The sequence below is a fragment of the Terrapene carolina genome, unplaced genomic scaffold, assembly GCF_002925995.2.
Source record: "Terrapene carolina triunguis isolate 2854851 unplaced genomic scaffold, T_m_triunguis-2.0 Scaffold94, whole genome shotgun sequence".
NCBI classification, from domain to species: Eukaryota; Metazoa; Chordata; order Testudines; family Emydidae; genus Terrapene; species Terrapene triunguis.
Genome location: NW_020664445.1, coordinates 1,712,330 through 1,731,291, shown reverse-complemented (window position 1 = coordinate 1,731,291; position 18,962 = coordinate 1,712,330). Strand labels below are relative to the sequence as shown.

At 45.4% G+C, this 18,962-nt stretch overlaps 1 protein-coding gene across 2 annotated transcripts in view; it reads right to left on the bottom strand.

Annotated features, from left to right (window-relative positions):
* RAD23B (RAD23 homolog B, nucleotide excision repair protein) overlaps nt 1-18,492 on the bottom strand; it is a 58,417-nt gene extending 39,925 nt beyond the window's left edge. For both annotated transcript variants that reach the window (XM_024203249.3, XM_024203258.3), the window contains exon 1: nt 18,358-18,492. In XM_024203249.3, coding sequence (XP_024059017.1) covers nt 18,358-18,423 — 66 coding nt within the window. In that variant the 5' untranslated portion in view covers nt 18,424-18,492. The remainder of the gene's footprint in view (nt 1-18,357) is intronic.
* Between the last annotated feature and the right edge of the window lie 470 nt (nt 18,493-18,962).

Here is an 18,962-nt window from a genome sequence, read left to right as displayed (position 1 = left end):
TCCCAATATTTCTGTTAGTCTCAAAGGTGCCACAGGACCCTCTGTTGCTTTTTACATTTACTTAAGTTTAAAGTGGTTGTTTCTCTCAGAAAAATAACCAGAATTAGAAGTTTTTCTGCTGTTACCAAGTCAGTACAGGTGTAATCTGTCACAAAATGTATTCAGTACAGAAACCAACAGACTTCTACTAGAAACAGAAGTAAATTCCTTAAGACATTCCAGCTATAATTAGTTTCTGCAACTGTAAACTCCCCTGGTCTTTTGGACTATCAAGCCAAGACTCTCCTCACCTGCAGAGGGCTTATGAGTAATGCTAGACCTGTGTCATGGTTGCCACTGATTCTATAATCATGTTTAATTATTTATGACTCAATTTTATATTAAGCCATTTGATCACAGAAATATTAAGCAACTCAAGTTTCACTAAGAGCTACAAAGTTAAATCTTTGAGTAGAGATGAGACAAACAGACCAGTTGCTCAGCAGTACCAGCAGATTAGGGGACGAAGTGAAAACTTAAACTGACTTGTACATTTGAAAAGCAAGCAATGTTAAAGAGGCAGCAGGACAACTAAAGAAACATCCATAACCTTATGACCACTGTTCTCAAAGCACACACCAACCAGGCAGATATCCAGCCTGCTGAGTAAGCATTCTATATAACCCCTTTTCAAAGAGCAACGCTTGACTCCACCCAATCTAGCAGCCAAATACAGCTATCAACTCTTGAGGACCGAGAAGTGTTTCTCCACTGCTCAGAGTTCCATCCTTTTAATACTTAGGCCATGTGCTGCTGTAGTAGCTGTAATGTAGACAACTATACCACTGTAATACCGCAGCGTAGGCACTTCCTACAACGAAGGAAGGGGCTTTTCCATCGCTATAGGTAATTTACCTCACTGAGCAATGATAGCTAGGTCAACTGAAGAATTCTTCTGTCAACCTAGCCACATCTATACTGAGGGTTAGCTTACTATAGCTACAGCTTTGGGGGGGGTGACTTTTTCACATCCATGAACGCAATAGCTATGTCAACCTAGCTTTTAAGTGAAGGGCAGGCCTTACACAAATTATTTCATAGCAAACTGATTTCATTCAGCTAGGGAAGTTTAGAGGGACTGTAACAAGGTAGCTACTGGCCTCTTCCACAGCTGACAGCTCTTATGATTAGACAGAAGAGTCATGCAGACTGAGGGGATGCCCCTCACACATACCACTGATTAAGGTAGAACTTATAGCACGTAATAGCCCTTGAATCCTTCAAGTCCCCAACTGGAGATGAAGTAATAGTATGGGAATTCTTCCAATCAGCAAATTTAAACATCCTGAAAACCTGGATTTTGACGCTTTTGAAAGAAGCACCTCACCCACTTACCACTGTAATAGTTTGCAACAAATCTAGTTCTTATATTTAATGCATTGCTGATTTTAACTCAGCTCTAATGGTCTAGTGACTTCACTATAGAGTAAGCAAAGGATTCTCCCCATTAGCTCCACAGCCTCCAACACCCTCAGGGATGCTCATTTATCATCTGCACCTAGTTGCTCTGAAGATATAGAAGTTGAATGTTTTACACAAGGTAAAAATGCTGTTAATGCTAAGTAGAAAGTCAGGAAATGCAAGAGTTAAGGTTCCTAAAGCAACATTACAGTAACTCACAGTAAACATGTCCTTTTTATTCCTGTTTTCTTCTTAAGAATTAAACGTATAATACACAGGCTGTGCAAAATGGTCACATTACCGCTTTACCTTTTGCATTCTGGCTTTCACCCTGCAACCTTAAAAATGGCATTATGAAGTTTGGTTTATTTTTAAGAGAAATTGCCCATGCTTAATGCAGTTGGCATTTAAGTAGTTCCAATAGGCTGTACTGATGACAGTAAGATTAATGAAGGTGGTAGAGCCAAGTTCATATCTTTCTATGTATTGTTTGGCTGGACACAGTTTCTACAAAGCTAGTGGGGCAGGTATCTTTTGCTTGTGATGGCTCTCTTGACACTTGATGGCTAGGAACTCATATCTTTTCAAATGAAAACCTATACTGCACAGACCAATCAAAGATTTTGAAGACCCTAAAAATCCACATGATTCACAATTCCCTCAGGTCGAGGATGAGACAGTTTACAGGCAGCTGTGTTTCAATAGACACTTACAGGCATCAGCATACAAACGCATACAAACACTACACCCAGCGGACGCCTAAGAACAGCAATGCCTTGACTGTCAGTCTAGGCAGAGAAAATGGGCATTGTGATTTTTGAGGGGGAGCACTGTATCATTAGGATCCAATAAAAATCTTAGATGCCTATATACAAAGCATGCTTATTTATTCAAAAAAAATTGTAAACTGATTGTGCACATGTCAAATGAGCACTATTTACAAACCAAATTTCAAAGTTCAGTTTGCTATTCAAGTTGTAGGAAAGTGCAGCAGTAATTGGAGTTGTGAAAGGCAGAAAGCTGGAGTGCATCAACAGATTTTCCCCCTCAAACTTTTTGTTGTTGTTTTTAACATCAGCTTTCAGCTGAAGCCTTTCAACCTACAGGGATTTCTTTTTGCAAGTCATAAGCAGTGTTCCCTCTAATTTTTCCCTCTAATTTATGTGCATCAATATGGAGGTGATGTGTGACACATCACCTTCATATCGATGCACAAAACAAAATTCATGTGGTGGGGTTGGGGCCAAGAGGTTTGGGGTGTGGGAGGGGGCTCAGGGCTGGGGCAGAGGATTGGGGTGCAGGGGTGAGAGGGCTCCGCTTGGGGGTGTGGGCTCTGGGGTAGGGACAAGGATGAGGGGTTTGGGGTATAGGAGGGTGCTCCGAGGCTACAGCATGGAGAGAGGACTCCCCCCGGCCCTCTCTCCCCGCAGCAGCACCTGGGCTGGGAGGGAGAGGCGCCTCTCCCACCGCAGCAGCTCCAGGGCTGGGGCCAAAGGATAGGTGCCTTCCCCCAGCCCCTGCAGATCCAGCCAGGGCTTGGTTCAGGGATAGGTACCCCGGCCATGACAGGTCTGGGCCGGGGCTGGGTTTGGGGAGGGGCACCCCACGACAGGGCCGGGCAGGGCCGCCCGCGTTCGGGCTGGGTCGCCACGTCTGGGCTGGGCCACCCACCTCCCAGGATTTCCAATAAGGCCCCAGCAGCAGCTGGGTCCGGGCCGCGGCATCCCGGCCAGATCGGGGTAGGGGCGCCCCATCCACAGCAGGTCTGGGCTGCAGCATAGTTGAGGCTGAAGGGCCGCCCCAGCGGCAGGTTGGGGCTGGTGGAGGAGCACCCCTCCCCCGGCCATTTCCCGGGTGGGTTCCCTGAGCACCTGCGTGTCACTAAATAGTCTGCGGCACAGCTGCACAGCTTACAGGGAACTTAGGTCATAAGCGAGGGACAGTACAGAGTAACAAACTGCTTTGCAGATGTAAGTTTGCAAGCTATGCTTTAATAGATTTTTTGCTCTCCCCTATTTAGAACACCATTTTAGAAACTTAAAATAAGTTTCCTACTAGCCAACCCACTGTTTGTTTCTGCACTACCACTAAACTGAACTGTCACCATTCCCAGAGGTTTGGTGATGACTCTGCAGCAGTAAAGTGACCTCAAATTGTTCACAGGTCTCACAGAAGTAGTGGTTACTTGTTTTCTGTAATCTCACTTGTGACTTTTTAAAAGCAAAAAGTTTTAGTCTGGTGGGAACTGTCATGTTCCTTGTCACAAATAAAAATACCTAGCACACATCCAAGAGCTTCCCAGGATGAATCCTTGGTAAATAATAAGTCAACTACTGATTTAAAAATTGCATTTTACAGTGCTGCTACAAAGTTCAGCGAGAGTCCCAGGCAACCATCTATATTCAAACTAAGACTCTGATTACACTGAGTTTTTACTTTGCAACTAAATCAGTGCAAGATACTCAGTGTGGACAAAAATTACGTTAATGGCCTGTCTGACTCTAGCTCTTAAGTGGGGCTGGTAGACGGTTTTAAAGTAATCACTTTTGTTATTACAAATGTTAAATATTTAAAAGGGATGTCTGGTTTTATTTAATTCCATATGCTGGGAATATTCACTTCATTTGTTTTTTCTACCACCGTTTGATCCACAGTTACTGCAGCGGGGGGAGGGACGGATCAGCGTTTATGGCACACTCCTCATCGGTACCCAGCCCAGCTAATGATCAACCAGCAGACCAAATTTGGTGGTGAATCCTGGTCACGTACTACCTGAGGCACGTTGCGCACACGCTAAGACAACAACGCCTGAAGCAGCAGCTTCCAGTTCAAATGGATTGTTAAGTACAGTATCAGTGGATTCAAAGCATATACAAAGTTCTTACCCATCTTATAAAGTTCTATAGGTTGCTCACAAAACATTTAAACCAAAGCATTTTATACTTTTTTTTGTATTTCACTTTGAACACAAACCAGTGGACTAGTGTCCACGTTCTGGTTCTCAAGCATTGCCGTCTAGCCTTTGAAAGGGATATTTGCACTGTGATGATTGCTATATAGTGTGTGTTCAAAGTCAGCCCATGCCATCGCTGCTAGATCAAGAAACAAACTGACTGATGGTCAGTTTACCACTTCAGGCTAATATAACAGGTTTTATTCCCCTCCACCAAGAATACTAAAAGACAATGGACCAACATCTCACTGATCACTAAAATAATCAGTATTAGTGCAAGGCAAGGTCTACACTAAAAAGTTAAGTCAACCCAGCTACATCGCTCAAAGGTGTGAAAAATCTATGCTCCTGAGAGAGAGAGTTAAGCCAACCTTTCCTCTAGTGTAGACAGCGTTAGGTTGATGCTACTGCCTCTTGGGGAGGGGAGTTAAGTACAAAAATGGGAGAACCCCTCTCGTCACTGTAACAAGCACTACAGAGGAGCAGCTGCAGCATTTCTAGTGAAGACAACCTAAGACAACTTCACTGGTAAGGGGACACCTAGCTCCAGCTTTTAGTAGAAGTATCAAAAACCGTCTTGGTTGACATTAGCCTACTTTACAGTAAGGCCTTTTACATGGGACGCCAGGTTTTATTTATCCTCAATTTATATAATACCTCTGGACCAGGAGCAGAATAGCAAACTGCCTTGACAGTTGCATTTAGAGACATGGCAATTTAGTGAGAAAGAGAACAAAAGTTCTATTAACCCAACCTGGTTCACTAGTTTTGATGTTTCTGCCATGCTCTCATACCAGTAATACTGAGACAATACCAGGACTTTAAAGTCCATTTGCCAGTAGGAAATAGGATTCTGTCCCTGATAAGCATATGGGGGGTGGGGAAGGGAAGACTAACCCAAATAGTTTTCTTTTAAAAGCTTCTAGACTTCTGTTTGTGAAGCTATGCTTTTGCAGGTGTACCAAATTTAAACTAATGCAGTTCTTCCCTCACAGTTTGCAGAGAATCAGAGGGGTAGCCATGTTAGTCTGTATCCACAAAAACAAGGAGGAGTCCGGTGGCACCTTAAAGACTAACAGATTTATTTGGGCATAAGCTTTCGTGTGTAAAAAAACCACTTCTTCAGATGCAGAGAAGCAGCTGCAGTGATATTGCTGTCCATAGATTTCTCAAGCAATATCAAGGGGAAATTAACATAAGTTTCAATTCTCATTTTCAAAAACCCTATGGGCAGGAATGAAGCCACACAAGTAAGAGTCACATCAACTTCACTCTGCTGATGACAGGAAAAAGCTCTGAGCATTACAGGCAAGCACTGAAGTTATTTGAGAGAGAAAAGGCTAAAAACACACCCAGAACCCAGGAAATGGGGTAGAACAGAGGTCTATTTGCCCAGTAGTCAAGACTAAGGTGGGTGTAAGATTTCTTCTTTCAGCAGAAGCAGGGGTAGATTTGAGATTTCAGACACCTGCTAGCCAAAAGCTGATACACGAGATAAAGAGTCAAGTTTCTATTTGCCTTCCCAATACCTGAAAGTTTGTGGGGGATTGGCACAGCAGGACAGAAGAAAAGAGAAATGCAACTGGATTTCTCACTGCTAGACCTTGAGCGTATCTGGGTAGACAGTTTAGACCTCTCACAGGTAGGTCTGGTAAATTTTTCAAAGCACTGGTCTACATTCCCAAAATGTTCACCTTAGCAAAATCAACAGTAATGGGTCAGCAAGCTCCTCAGCCAGCTCTTCTAAACTCTTGGATGCAAATTATCTGGACCTGCTGATTTATAAATATCTAACTTTAGTAGCAGCTGTTTAACATCCTCATGAATTACTACTGGAATAGAAAGCGTCATTATATGATACAACTACATCACCTGGACTTTTTCCCAAATAACGAACAGCAATATTCATTGAACATTTCTGTTTCATTTGTTAGCACATAGCCCCCAAAAGTCTGTAGTAAAGTTAGCTTGATAGTTAATTGCTCATGCTCTGAACTTCGTCCAAGGAAAGGTGTGATCATAGAAAGGAGTATAATATAAAATACAAAAATTAAAAAAAAAAAATCCACATGTATAGTTTAAGAAGTTAGGGTAGGCATACAAAATTATTAGAGAGGATGTAAACATGTATGGTTATAAAATAGCTGAGAGTCCCCAGTACTTCAGAGATAATAAATAATCCTATAAGGCCACATTGTAATGTATCTGAACAAAATTAGTGGTGAGCATATTCTGGCATTTCATGCAGTCTTAACATTCCCTTAATGAAGACTTATGGAATACAATATATTTATATTAAGAAATTCCACAGAATACTGAGGATTAGAAAACCAAAGAGAACTGGATTTTACCCTTCCCTAGCCTGAGAACTCAAACTGTGGCTATAAGACTGGAAGCAAACAGAATTTCCAAATAAAAGCAAAATGTGCTTTACAGAAAAATACAAGTTTGACTTCTCAAAAGGATGTCTCACCTTGCCCACAGATCTTAATTTGGGGGAAAGCATGACAAATTATGAAGCAAAAAATTACACTACTAAATGTTTATTCTGACAGTGTAGAATTTTGAAGTTACTATTTTTGCAGTCATCCACTGAGTATCAAGAAGCAAAGTAAAAAGAATGAGGAGTACTTGTGGCACCTTAGAGACTAACAAATTTATTTGAGCATAAACTTTCGTGAGCTAAAACCCACTTCATCCAATGCATGTAGTGGAAAATACAGTAGGAAGATATATATACACACAGGGGACATGAAAAAATGGGTGTTGCCATACTAACTACACCGAGAGTAATCAGTTACGGTGGGATATTATCAGCAGGAGGGGAAAAAAACATTTTTTAGTGATAATCAGGATGGCCCATTTCCAACAGTTGACAAGAAGGTGTGAGTAACAGTAGGGGGGGAAACAGCATGGGGAAATAGGTTTTACTTTGTGTAATTACTCATCCACTCCCAGTCTTTATTCAAGCCTAATTTAATGGTGTCCAGTTTGCAAATTAATTTCAATTCTGCAGTTTCTCATTGGAGTCTGTTTTTGAGGTTTTTTTGTTGGAGTAGTGTGACTGAGGTCTGTAATCGAGTGACCAGGGAGGTTGAAGTGTTCTCTGACTGGTTTTTGAATGTTGTAAGTAAGGCCCTTACACTTCGCAGCTTCCCCAACTATTTGTGCAGTAGCAGTTAAAGGAGCAATGTAACTAGCCTTTAAAGGGGAAACAAGATGCCACATAGCAACTGAAAAGTGATAAAAGACATCAGGGATGAAGGACATGTAAGTACATCTTCTTGCCTAGAAAAGGAAAATAGACAGGTTTGAATTCTGCACAGCTTCATAAGAACATTTTTCCTCCAACCAATGTGAACATTAGTCCCCTCATAGGCAGATCATTCTTGTGTTTCTGCTAGCATGTCTGGAAAAGTAACTTGTGAATGAACCACATATTTGGGGTGGAGAAAGCCACAAAGGACAAAAATAGGTGTATAGAGGGAAGGATGCCTTTCAACTGTTCTTCACAATTATGGAAGTTTAATTTTAGATTCATATCTACTTCTAAACAAAGGGATCTTCTCTTTCGCTACTGTAAAGCTGTGAGAGAAGGTTTGACATGTGAAATAGTGGTGATAGAAATCTAAGAGAGCAAACACAGCAACTCCACATTATAGAGTGTTCAGCACTTTTATTCTTGTGCCCATTTTTAGGCTTGACAGTTTGAGATGTTTGAAGGAAGCTGATCTTGCACTTTTTCCTCCTGTCTGTACATAACATCTACTTCTCCTTCTAACCCACACTTGAAATCCATTAACCCTCACACTTCAGTTAAATGAGGCTACTAGTGCAGTAGGCATTTTCCTGGCACAACCCCCTACCTCACCTAGCAAGATTTAATTGAGTCCTCAAGAAATATGCACTTTCTTCCATCAATGTAGCTACCGTGGGGAGGGGGAGGAAGATGGGGACAGCAACAGAAAAATCCCTTCTGTTCCTGTAGTATGTGCACTACAACAGCATAGCTGCAGCTGTGCTGCTGTAGTGCTTGTAGTGTAGACATACCCTTATTGTTGAGAGTTAACAAGACCTTCATGACAGTTTTTAGAGACAGTTTCAAGCAATTAATTAGTTTAGAGACTATATCACAAGAATTTTGCACCATGGTCTCTACATAATGAGATCCAAGATTATCACTCTGAAGCCTAGAAAGTCTGTTGATATTGTATTAAATGATGGAAACAGCTACAAGCAGGATGGAAACATTTTTTGTTTAGAATAATGCCATGCCAAGAGTCCTAGACCATTGTGGTATCAGAGGTAGGTAACTCAACCAATCACTACCTTTACTCCACAGCTAATTTGGATGCAACAATTTCATTAGTTGTAAGAGAGGCTGCATAGATGGTGGATTACTTGGCCCAACTACCACACTTCTGCAACAGCACACTCACACACTTGTTGAAGGGGAAGAAACAACAATTAAGAGGATGAGGTGCTGGTCCAGTAGTCTAATAGGAACACTTCAAAGTTGAGGACCAAATACTCATTTCAGGTACTACAGAAGGACGTGCAGCAACGCAGGCTACCAGTGCAAATACGCACCCAGGGGTCAGGCAGGCTTGTGAAGCCTGCGCCATCAGGTCCTCACTGCAATACGTTTAGTGAGCTGCCAAGATTAAAGCTGGTGCAAGTATATCTACACTAGCTGCAAATCACTCATGACTTCAGTGTAGACAGAGTATCCACCACTAATCTTCCTCAGCCAGAGGGGAAATTGCAGCAACAGAGAAAAAGGAAAGAAGGATCTCAAAAAGGACACTGACAAAACCAAGCAGGTAATGAAAAAAAGCCTACCTTGATAGCCAAGGCCTCAATTGTTTATTGAATGGTAGCTGGAACTTCAGCTCCAATATCTTTGGCTAGGTCTACACTACCCGCCTGAATCGGCGGGTAGAAATCGATCTCCCGGGGATCAAATTATTGCGTCTCGTCGGGACGCGACAATCGATCCCTGAATCGACGCTCTTACTCCACCAGCGGAGGTGGGAGTAAGCGCCGTCAACTGGGAGCCGCGGAGGTCGATTTTGCCGCCGTCCTCACAGCGGGGTAAGTCGGCTCCGATACGTCGAATTCAGCTACGCTATTCACGTAGCTGAATTTGCATATCTTAAATCGACCTCCCCCCTGTAGTGAAGACCTGCCCTTACTCAACCCCTTCCCTTCCCTCCCTCCCCTCACCAGCTTACTGCTAGTTTCTCAAGAGAAGTTAAATCCCAAAGCAGTAAAGTCAAAACAACATAGGGCTTAAAACTAATGACTAGTCTGCCAACCCATATGAATTTATATTACCTAAAAATAAAGAAGTTAGGTGACTTTGGGCGTAGTGGTTCCTGCTGGTACTAGAAAATGAAATTAAGTCATTGAAACTAGAAGGTATGTTGCAGACTTAGTTGTAACGATCCACTGGCCACACTGGGTCAGACCAATGGTCCATCTAGCCCAGTATCCCATCTTCCACTGAGGGTGGACAGAGCCAAATGCTTCAGAGGAAATCAATAAAAGAGGGATTTGGTGACCCCTGGTTCTTGTGCTATATGAAGGGATCAATAACACTTTCTTATTCACTTTTTCTACAGTTAGTGATTTTATAGACCTCTTATCTCCCTCCTTAGTCCTCTCTTTTCTAAGATGAAGAGTCTCAATCTTTTTAATCTCTCCTCTTATGGAAGCTGTTCCATACTCTTAATCAGGCCTGCACAGCATACGGCCCGCAGTGGGTGAGTAGGCAAGCGGTGGGGTGGGGCCAGCCAACAGCTGGCTGGCAGGTGGGCAGTGAGGGTGAGCCAGCGGCAGGGGGCAGCGGCAGAAGGTAAGAGGCCAGCAGAGGGCAGGCAGGTGAGCTGGCGACGGGGGGGGGGGGGGGGGGGGGGGGGGGGGGGGGGGGGGGGGGGGGGGGAGGAGGCGAGCAGCAAGCCAGTGGCTGACCTGTTCTACTGATCTTGTCTCTCATAAAAATTGGTTCTTTTTGCTGCTTTTCTCTGGGCTGGGGGTTGTCCCAATGCTGCAAAGAGGGTGTTCCCGAAGGAAGGTGCTTGCTTCTAACCCCCTAGGCCATCAGTATGTCTGCTCTTCTCTAGTCAGACCACTTGACAAGTTTGATTGTTCTTGGTCTGGCTCCCAGCCCCTCTCCAAGGGTTGCAGCTGTCTGGAGGTGCCTGCCTTCCTCATTCACACCTCATTAACTCAACAGGGCAATTGATTACAAAGTGGGGGGAAGATCTTATTCTACTTCTAGCAAAAAGACATTTTTCTTTTACTTTAATTATACTACCTTACGGGCCAGCTATAACATATTACCAAGGTTCAATACCGCTGTTTCGGCGGGGCGGCGCTGGGGAAGGAGGGGTTGTTTCCGCGGGGCTGTTTCCGTGGGGCTGGGCAGCACTGGGGTGGGGGGGGGGGGTTTCGGGGGGGCTGGGCGACGCTGGGGGAGGTGGGTTTCGGCCCTCAGCTGTTTTCTTTGGAGTAATATGGCCCACGCTGCTTTACGAGTTGTGTAGGCCTGCTCTTAATAATCTTCATTGCCCTTCTCTGTACCTTTTCCAATTCTAATATCTTTTCTGAGATGAGACGACCAGAACTGCACACAGCATGCAGATATTTTCTGTCTTATTATCTATCCCTTTTCTAATGGTTTCTAACCTTATCTTTTTTGACTGGCGTTACACATTGAGCAGATGTTTTCAAAGAACTATCCACGATGACTCCAAGATCTCTTTCTTGAGTGGTAATAGCTAATTTAGATATTATCATTTTGTATGTATAGTTGGGATGATTTCCAATATGCACTACTTTACATATATCAACATTGAATTTCATCTGCCATTTTGTCGTCCAGTCACCCAGTTAGTGAGATCCCTTTAACTCTCTGCAGTCAGCTTTGGATCTATCTTGAGTAATTTTGTATCAGCTGCAAAATTTGCCACCTGTTTACCCACTTTTCAAGATTATTGTTGAATAGCACAGGTCCCTGTCCAGCTCTTTGGAGGACTCCGCTATTTAACTCTCTCCATTGTTTAAACTGACCATTTATTCCTACCTTTTGATTACCATCTTTTTAATGTTTTACTGATCCATGACTGGACCTTCCCTCTTATCCCATGACTGCTTACTTTGCTTAAGAGTTTTTGGCGTGGGACCCTGTCAAAGGCTTTCTGAAAGTCCAGGTACACTATATCCACTAGATAACCCTTTGTCCACAAGCTTGTTGATACCCTCAAAGAATTCTAATAGATTGGTGAGGCATGATTTCCCTTTGCAAAAGCCATGTTGACTTTTCCCCAATGCATTGTGTTCATCTATGTGTCTGATAATTTTGTTCTCTACTCAGTTTCAACCAATTTACCTGGTAATGAAGTTAGGCTTCTTAGCCTGTAATTGCTAAGATAGCCTCTGAAGTCTTTTTAAAAAAATGACATTACATTAGATCGGTCGCATAAGAGGCTCTATTCAGCAGCACAGCTTCAGTTTCAGCATGCCACATTATATTCCCTTTTGGTTTAAAATTGCCAACTTTTCCCTTTGAAGATTTATTGGAATGGAAAGAAAATGCTTGACTTTTCTAGCACACCATAAGAAATGAAAGTAGCAGAACTGCAGTATTTACTTTTATGTCATAACACCACAACTTGGCTGTTGAGTCAAGAAGCGTGCCCTTCCACGCTAGCATGCGTAAAACATACTATAGCACTGGCAGCTGGTGACAATGTTTAGGAAAGAGCTAATGACAAGTTAAGATAGATGAATGGATGAATAGGGATACTCCCAAACCTTAGGCTTGGCCTAAACCTAACATTTTGATCAACCTAGCTAACACCTTCTGTCACTAAGGGCTTGTCTATACTTACGCGCTGGTTCGGCGGCAGGCAATCGAACCCAGAAGTGCTCGCCGTCGACTCCGGTAATCCTGCTCAGCGCGAGGAGTACGCGGAGTCGACGGGGGAGCCTGCCTGCCGCATCTGGACCGCGGTAAGTTCAAACTAAGGTACGTCGACTTCAGCTACGTTATTCACATAGCTGAAGTTGCGTACCTTAGTTCGAATTGGGGGGTTAGTGTAGACCAGGCCTAAGTGTCTACACAGTGGTGATCTGTGCCACCGTAGTGCTTGTAGTGTAGATCTACTCACAAGGTGATCTGTTAAAACTAAGGGCAAGTCTAAAATTTAGACAATTCAAGCAGATTATTTTTGGAAAATTTACATTTATCACTCATTTTATTCTTGAATACTGAACAAATGCCAAGTTCTATCTGCCACAAAAATCAAGTGTTTAGGGCTTGATGCCACTCCTGTTGATTTCAATGGCAAAACTGCCACTGACTTCAGTTAGGGCAGAATTGTGCTTTTAAGCGCTGTGGCCTTCCCACTTCATTAACTGCTTTTAAACAGACTTTAGCAAAACTTTTGAAGTACTGATGAGATTAGAAACTGATGGGACCAATATGTCTTTCAGTCTCAAACTCGCATATAAATCCACTTGTAAAGTTTCAACCACCCAAAAGATTATTTGGTTTAGTAACATTATCTGATTCACAAATTTTACATTACCACTACAAGACAGACCTCAGAAAAGAACCAGAGTTACGTTTTGGGATTCCACGCATACATGTGTTTGCGATTACATCACCAGAAAAGTATCAGAGGGGTAGCCATGTTAGTCTGGATCTGTAAAAAGCAACAGAGAGTCCTGTGGCACCTTTAAGACTAACAGATGTATTGGAGCATAAGCTTTCGTGGGTGAATGCCCACTTCGTCGGATGCATCACCCACGAAAGCTTATGCTCCAATACATCTGTTAGTCTTAAAGGTGCCACAGGACTCTCTGTTGCTTATCAACAGAAAAAGCATTTCAGATTTGTCAGATTCTACCTCGGCTCTGTGCTCCTCTGACTGACAGGTTTTTACCCACATCCTTCACTGTAAGCCTGCTGCCTTACTCCCCACCCCTCCAAATCTCCCTTCCCTTCCCTGCTAGAGTAGTCATTTCTTCCTATCACCCTCCAAGAGCTGTATATCATCCTTGATGGAGCACTACAGATGTTGACTCAATGAAACCCTACATGCAACACCATATCCCCACTGTAGCTTTTTCCCCTTCCTCCTCCCATTGCAGCTTCAATGGGACCTGCTTCATGTCCAGTATTCCTTCTTTGTTAGAACCTACCCTCCAAGCAGATTCCGTAATGCTAAAATTTGAGAGGCTGAAGCTATGTGCCATCTAAAATACAGCTTTCAACATCACCACAGATATCTGTTATGAACAGGGCTTTCTGATGCAGGCTGCGCGGCCGCGCCGCCCAGCCTGCTGGAGCAGCTCCAGCGAGGCCACAGACATGCTCCCCTGGCCCTCTCCAGGTAAGGTGGGAAGGGATGGGGAAAGTGGCTCAGGAGCCAAAGTTTGCTGACCCCTGAATTATAGGGTCGGCTTATGAACGGGTCATAACAATTTTCCATTTTTACTTATCCATCTTGGGGGGGGGGGGTCGGCTTATAAACGAACCAGCTTATGATTGAGTATATACGGTAGTTATATTTATATTTTACTGTTAAAATTAACATGAACACCAAATTTGTCCTAAAGTTGTTTTTAAAATAGCTTCCACAACTTTTTTTAAAAAGACATTTCTTAAACAAACAGGCATTCCTTGAAGAATGCTAGCACAGGAGAATGCAGACAATGTTAACTAGACACTGTTGGAAGAAGAGTGACATTTTTGGCATTTCTCTAAGCTTGGAACGAGAGATTTAGTTCAATAGCCTAGTAAAATATAAGTTAAACATAACTTAACTAGGTTGAATTATTGAGGCCAGCATTCAACATATTAGGGAAGCTTAAGAACATTTTACCCAACACTGCTGTATATTTAGAAGCATGCTATTCCTGGGTGACATCAACTGCACCTTGGTCTAGGCATTCCCAACAACATAACACCTTTCAAAAACTCTGGATTGTCATGACTGTCTTTCAGCCACAGGCAAGAACTCCTTTGCTAGACAGTACTGCAAAAGTCTCAGGTAGTGGGAATTATTTCAGCCTGTGGTCCTCTAGTGCATTCACCATTTCAATCAAAGGTTGTCAGTAAACAGGAGTACCAACTACTATATAAACAGGAGCTTTTGTTCATCCTGAAACAGCCAGAATGCATTACAAGTATTCAGCCAGCAAAACTTAGACTCCAACTGGCAAAACAATTTTCCATAGAGAATGAGGGGTGTAAATATGATCTTTACACATTTGTTCCAGAAGTTGACTGCCCAAAATCCAGAGGCCAGAACAAAGCATGGCAAGTATTTCCCCTCAACGCAAACCCTACAGAACTTCTCCAACCATGAGGCCTTTAGCCAAAACTTTCTTAAACCAAGTATTATACCAGATGAGATTTTCTATAGTTTCTACCTGATAAATTCAGAAGTGTACCTCCATGGACACAAGACAGGTCCTGCTTCAAGTCTAGTAATTAGAAAGTGCAAGTTCAGACCATGCTAGTACTTAAAAAAAAAAAAAAGTAACACCAGCATCTAACTCAGGACCATAGCAACAACACTCAATCATTTGGTTATGTGAGCCTGTTCTTTTATAAGGGAGATATTGTCAGTATTTTATGCAAAATGCTGAAATTGTTACTGAATTTGGGGTTATTTTAATATAAAATGTAAATTAAGTGTTGTTTCATGTTCTCAGTGGAAAGTATACTTAAATATTTTCCAGACTTCTGATGGTTGAATACTTCTAATGACAATCTGTAGTGTTTCTTACTTTGCACTCAGCATCAGTTTTTGTTTGTTTGTTCTTTTAAGCTTGACTTATATAAAGAAAGTTAAAGAAGTGGCCATAAATTGCTAGAATAGTAGGAGGTTTAAAACAAGTTTCCTGAGCCTATCTTAACTAGATACTTTTGGCCATGTCACAGTACAGGGCAGTGCTCCAAGTAATCAAACCTACCTTTAGCATTGAGCACATGGAAACAGTGAATTGACTAAATGTAATGTTTCAAAAGCTCCCAGGAGTTAACACATTTTGATTCAACACAAGTCTAACATTTGGTTTGGGCACTAGTACACTTAGTGCTATAAAGGGCCATTTTCAAAATTAGACTGAAAAGGAACATCCAACCAATAAAACAGCTTTGAAACCAAAATTATTAACAAGGCTGTTTTAAAGGATTTGTGGCACCTTTAAGACTAACAGAAGTATTGGGAGCATAAGCTTTCGTGCATTACTTGCATCTGAAGAAGTGAGGTTCTTACCCACGAAAGCTTATGCTCCCAATACTTCTGTTAGTCTTAAAGGTGCCACAGGACCCTCTGTTGCTTTTTACAGATTCAGACTAACACGGCTACCCCTCTGATACTTAAAGGATTTGGTGATTTTGCTTTTTTAACACAGGCCTCATGAGCATGTTTTTTATAAAGTTGGCATTACAACTGTACCATCAACTGTTCTAATGTTTGGCATACTTTTTCCAACAAGTTTCTACTGAATTTGCTAGTTTTAATACTCCAGCCCTATTGCTGCAGAGTTACCAAGATCATGGTTTCATGATAAATAATTTGACATAAGATACCCAAAAAATCTTGTCATATTTTTAGCCATAATTCTACTGAATCATTGTGTGTATACAAAGCCCCATATCTACTGGAGCAATTTCTTTGCTCAGTTACACTTATGCAGCGATCCAATGTTTGTTAATTGGAGAAACCACTCTACTTCCCCCTCCTCCAACACCTAGCCCAGGGGTGGGGATCCGGTCCACTGCTTCATTTTAACTGGCGTGTGGCAACTTTCTGCGCAACGGGCCAGAAGCCCTGAGCCTCGGCGCCTCCCACCATCCCATGGGGCTGGAGCCGCAAGCGCCAGCTCACCCCACTGTGGGGCGGAAGCTGGGGTTGCTAGGCCATTAAAAGTCTGGTGGGCTCTGCACAGCTCCCAGAAGCTACCAGCATGTCCCCGCTGCCCCTGCTCCTAGGGGCCATCAGGGAAGCTCCGCACGCTGTCCCCGCCCTCAGTGCCAGCTCCAGAGCTCCCACTGGCCGGGAACGATGGCCAATGGGAGCTGCAGGGGCAACACCTGCGGGCAGCACACATAGCCACCTGGCTGCGCCTCTGTCTAAGGGTCGGACATGGCAGCCGCTTCTGGGAGCAGCATGGAGCCTGCCTTAGCCCTGCTGTGCCACCAACTGGGAGCCATCTGAGGTAAGTGCCACCTGGCTGGAGCCCACACCCCGAACTCCCTGCCCTAGGCCGGAACCCCCTCCCACACACTAACTCCCTCCCAGACCCTGCACCCCCACCCCCTGCCCCAGGTCAGAACTACCTCCCACACCCTAACACCTTCCCGGAGCCCGCACCCCAACTCCCTGCCCCAGCCCTGAGCCTGCTCCCGCACTGCAAACCCCTTGGCCCCAGCCCAGAGCCCCCTCCTACACCCCAAGCCCCTCATCCCCAATCCCACCCCAGAGCCTGCACCCACCAGTCGAAGCCCTCATCCCCCCACACCCAACCCCCCCATCCCAGCCTGGAGCCCTGTCCCACACCCTGAAACCCTCATATCTGGCCCTAACCCGGAGCCTAGGGGAAGCCCCGAGTCTCTGCACCCCCCTGCGGGGCTGTGTGACCCACGACTGATTTTTTATGTGGGTCAGTGCCCCGATAGAAAAAAAGGTTCCCCACCCCAACCTAGCCAATACTTTTTGCAGTCTCACATGCATGGCTTGTGTGGCTGGCAAACCTCCCCCTCTAATCCTCTCCTTTTGCAGAGGTTTCCTAGGACCTCAGAACTGCTCCAATTCATTCAATACGATGAGCAGGGGAGAAGGGAAATAAGAAGAGAGAAAGCAGCTCCCTGGGTAGGGATTAATTATAAAGGCTAGTGTTTTAAGCCTGTGAAGGACTCCGCTGGGTAGATTTCAATTAGACATTCACAATCTCTCTCAGCCAACTTGTCTAGACCTAAGCACCCCTGTGAGCAAGCTGCAGCTACCCTTCACAACACTCAATTTCGTGGGGAGGGAGGGGTGTTTAAACAATCAGACCTAGGGAAATAGTGAGGCACAGAGATCTTTCCATGGTTTCATTACCCAGCCCTAATGGGCAAGGCCTGGGGAAGATCCACTGAAATCCCAGTGGGGTGTTAGAAGATGGCAGTAGGTATGGGGTGTAACATGGGGAAACTAGCTGTAAGAGGTTGCACCCACACTCTTCTCTGAGTGTAAAGGGCACTGTAGCACACTGCCAAGGTTGGAGAGAGTTTAAGTACCTAACCCTCATTTTAGTTACACACACACTCTCCCCCCCCCCCTCTTTAATATCAATGCACCTACATCAGGCCCACTGGACTTTGCAGTAGCACCTGTCCCCCAGCACTCACTGGGACTGTCAATAGAGCCCCCCCACACATGCACCCCCACTACAGAGCAGCCACTGCAACTGAAACTCTAAAGCAACTACTAGAATCATCCCCCCCTCCCCACACACACACACACACGCTTCTGCTACGGGAAGCAGGGTCTCAATTCACACCCAGCACAGCCACCCCCCCCCTCAAAACACCCCCCCGCCCCCACAAACACAAACTTCCCAGAAGAGACGTGCAGCCACTACAACCCGCCCCCCAGGGCAGGCAATGAAGTCTCCCCACAGGCACCAACCCCACCAGACACACACAGGCCTCACCCAGCAGAGACGCACCAGTCACCCCACACGGGCACCCTAACGCCACCCACAGACACGCACGCCCTGCAGAAAGGGTCCCCCCTATTCACCAACTGGGGCAGCTGCTCGCCACCCCCACACCCCCATTCCCCGCACCCCCCACCTCTTCCCCAAAGGGGCCTACTCTCCTGCCCCCCCCGCGGTGAGGGGCCTACTCTCCGCCCGCCCGCCCGCCGCCTCCCCGCCCCGGCCCGCCCGCCGCGCACCGTCTCCTCGGGGTCGATGTCGATCTTGAAGGTCTGCTGCTGCAGGGTTTTCAGGGTGATCTGCATGGCGAGGGCGCCGCCCCGGAGCTCGGCCGCCCCGCGCTCGCGGCCTGCGCCTCCCGGACCCGGACCCGAACCCGCTCCCGCCGCCTCGGCCCCCGGGGCCGCTCACTCCGCTCGGCGCGTGGGAGGGGAGGGGGAGTCGGGAGAGGGGCGGGGGCGCGCGCGCGTGCGGGCGGGCGGGGGAAAGGCTCTCGCGGCTCACAGCCTGGCCGCCGCCATCATGACTCGCGTCCGCAGCCCCCTGCACAAGATAGGGGGAGGGGAGAGGGGCAGGGACGCTCTGTGCGCAGGCGCGGGAGGGGAAAGGCGGGTGACGGCCTCCGCGCATGTGCGGGGAGGGATTCGGCGGGCGGGGGAGAAGCTGCTGGGGAGGAAGGGGGCGGGGTTAAATTGCGTTGGGGAGGGCAGGGTCTACCTGGGGGAAGGGGCTGCTCGGGGGCAGGGTTAGGGGCTGGGACTGTTGGGGGCTGGGAATGGGGGGTTGGGTTGGGACTGTGGGGGGCTGGGATTGGGGGAAAGGGGGCTGGGTTAGGGTTGGGACT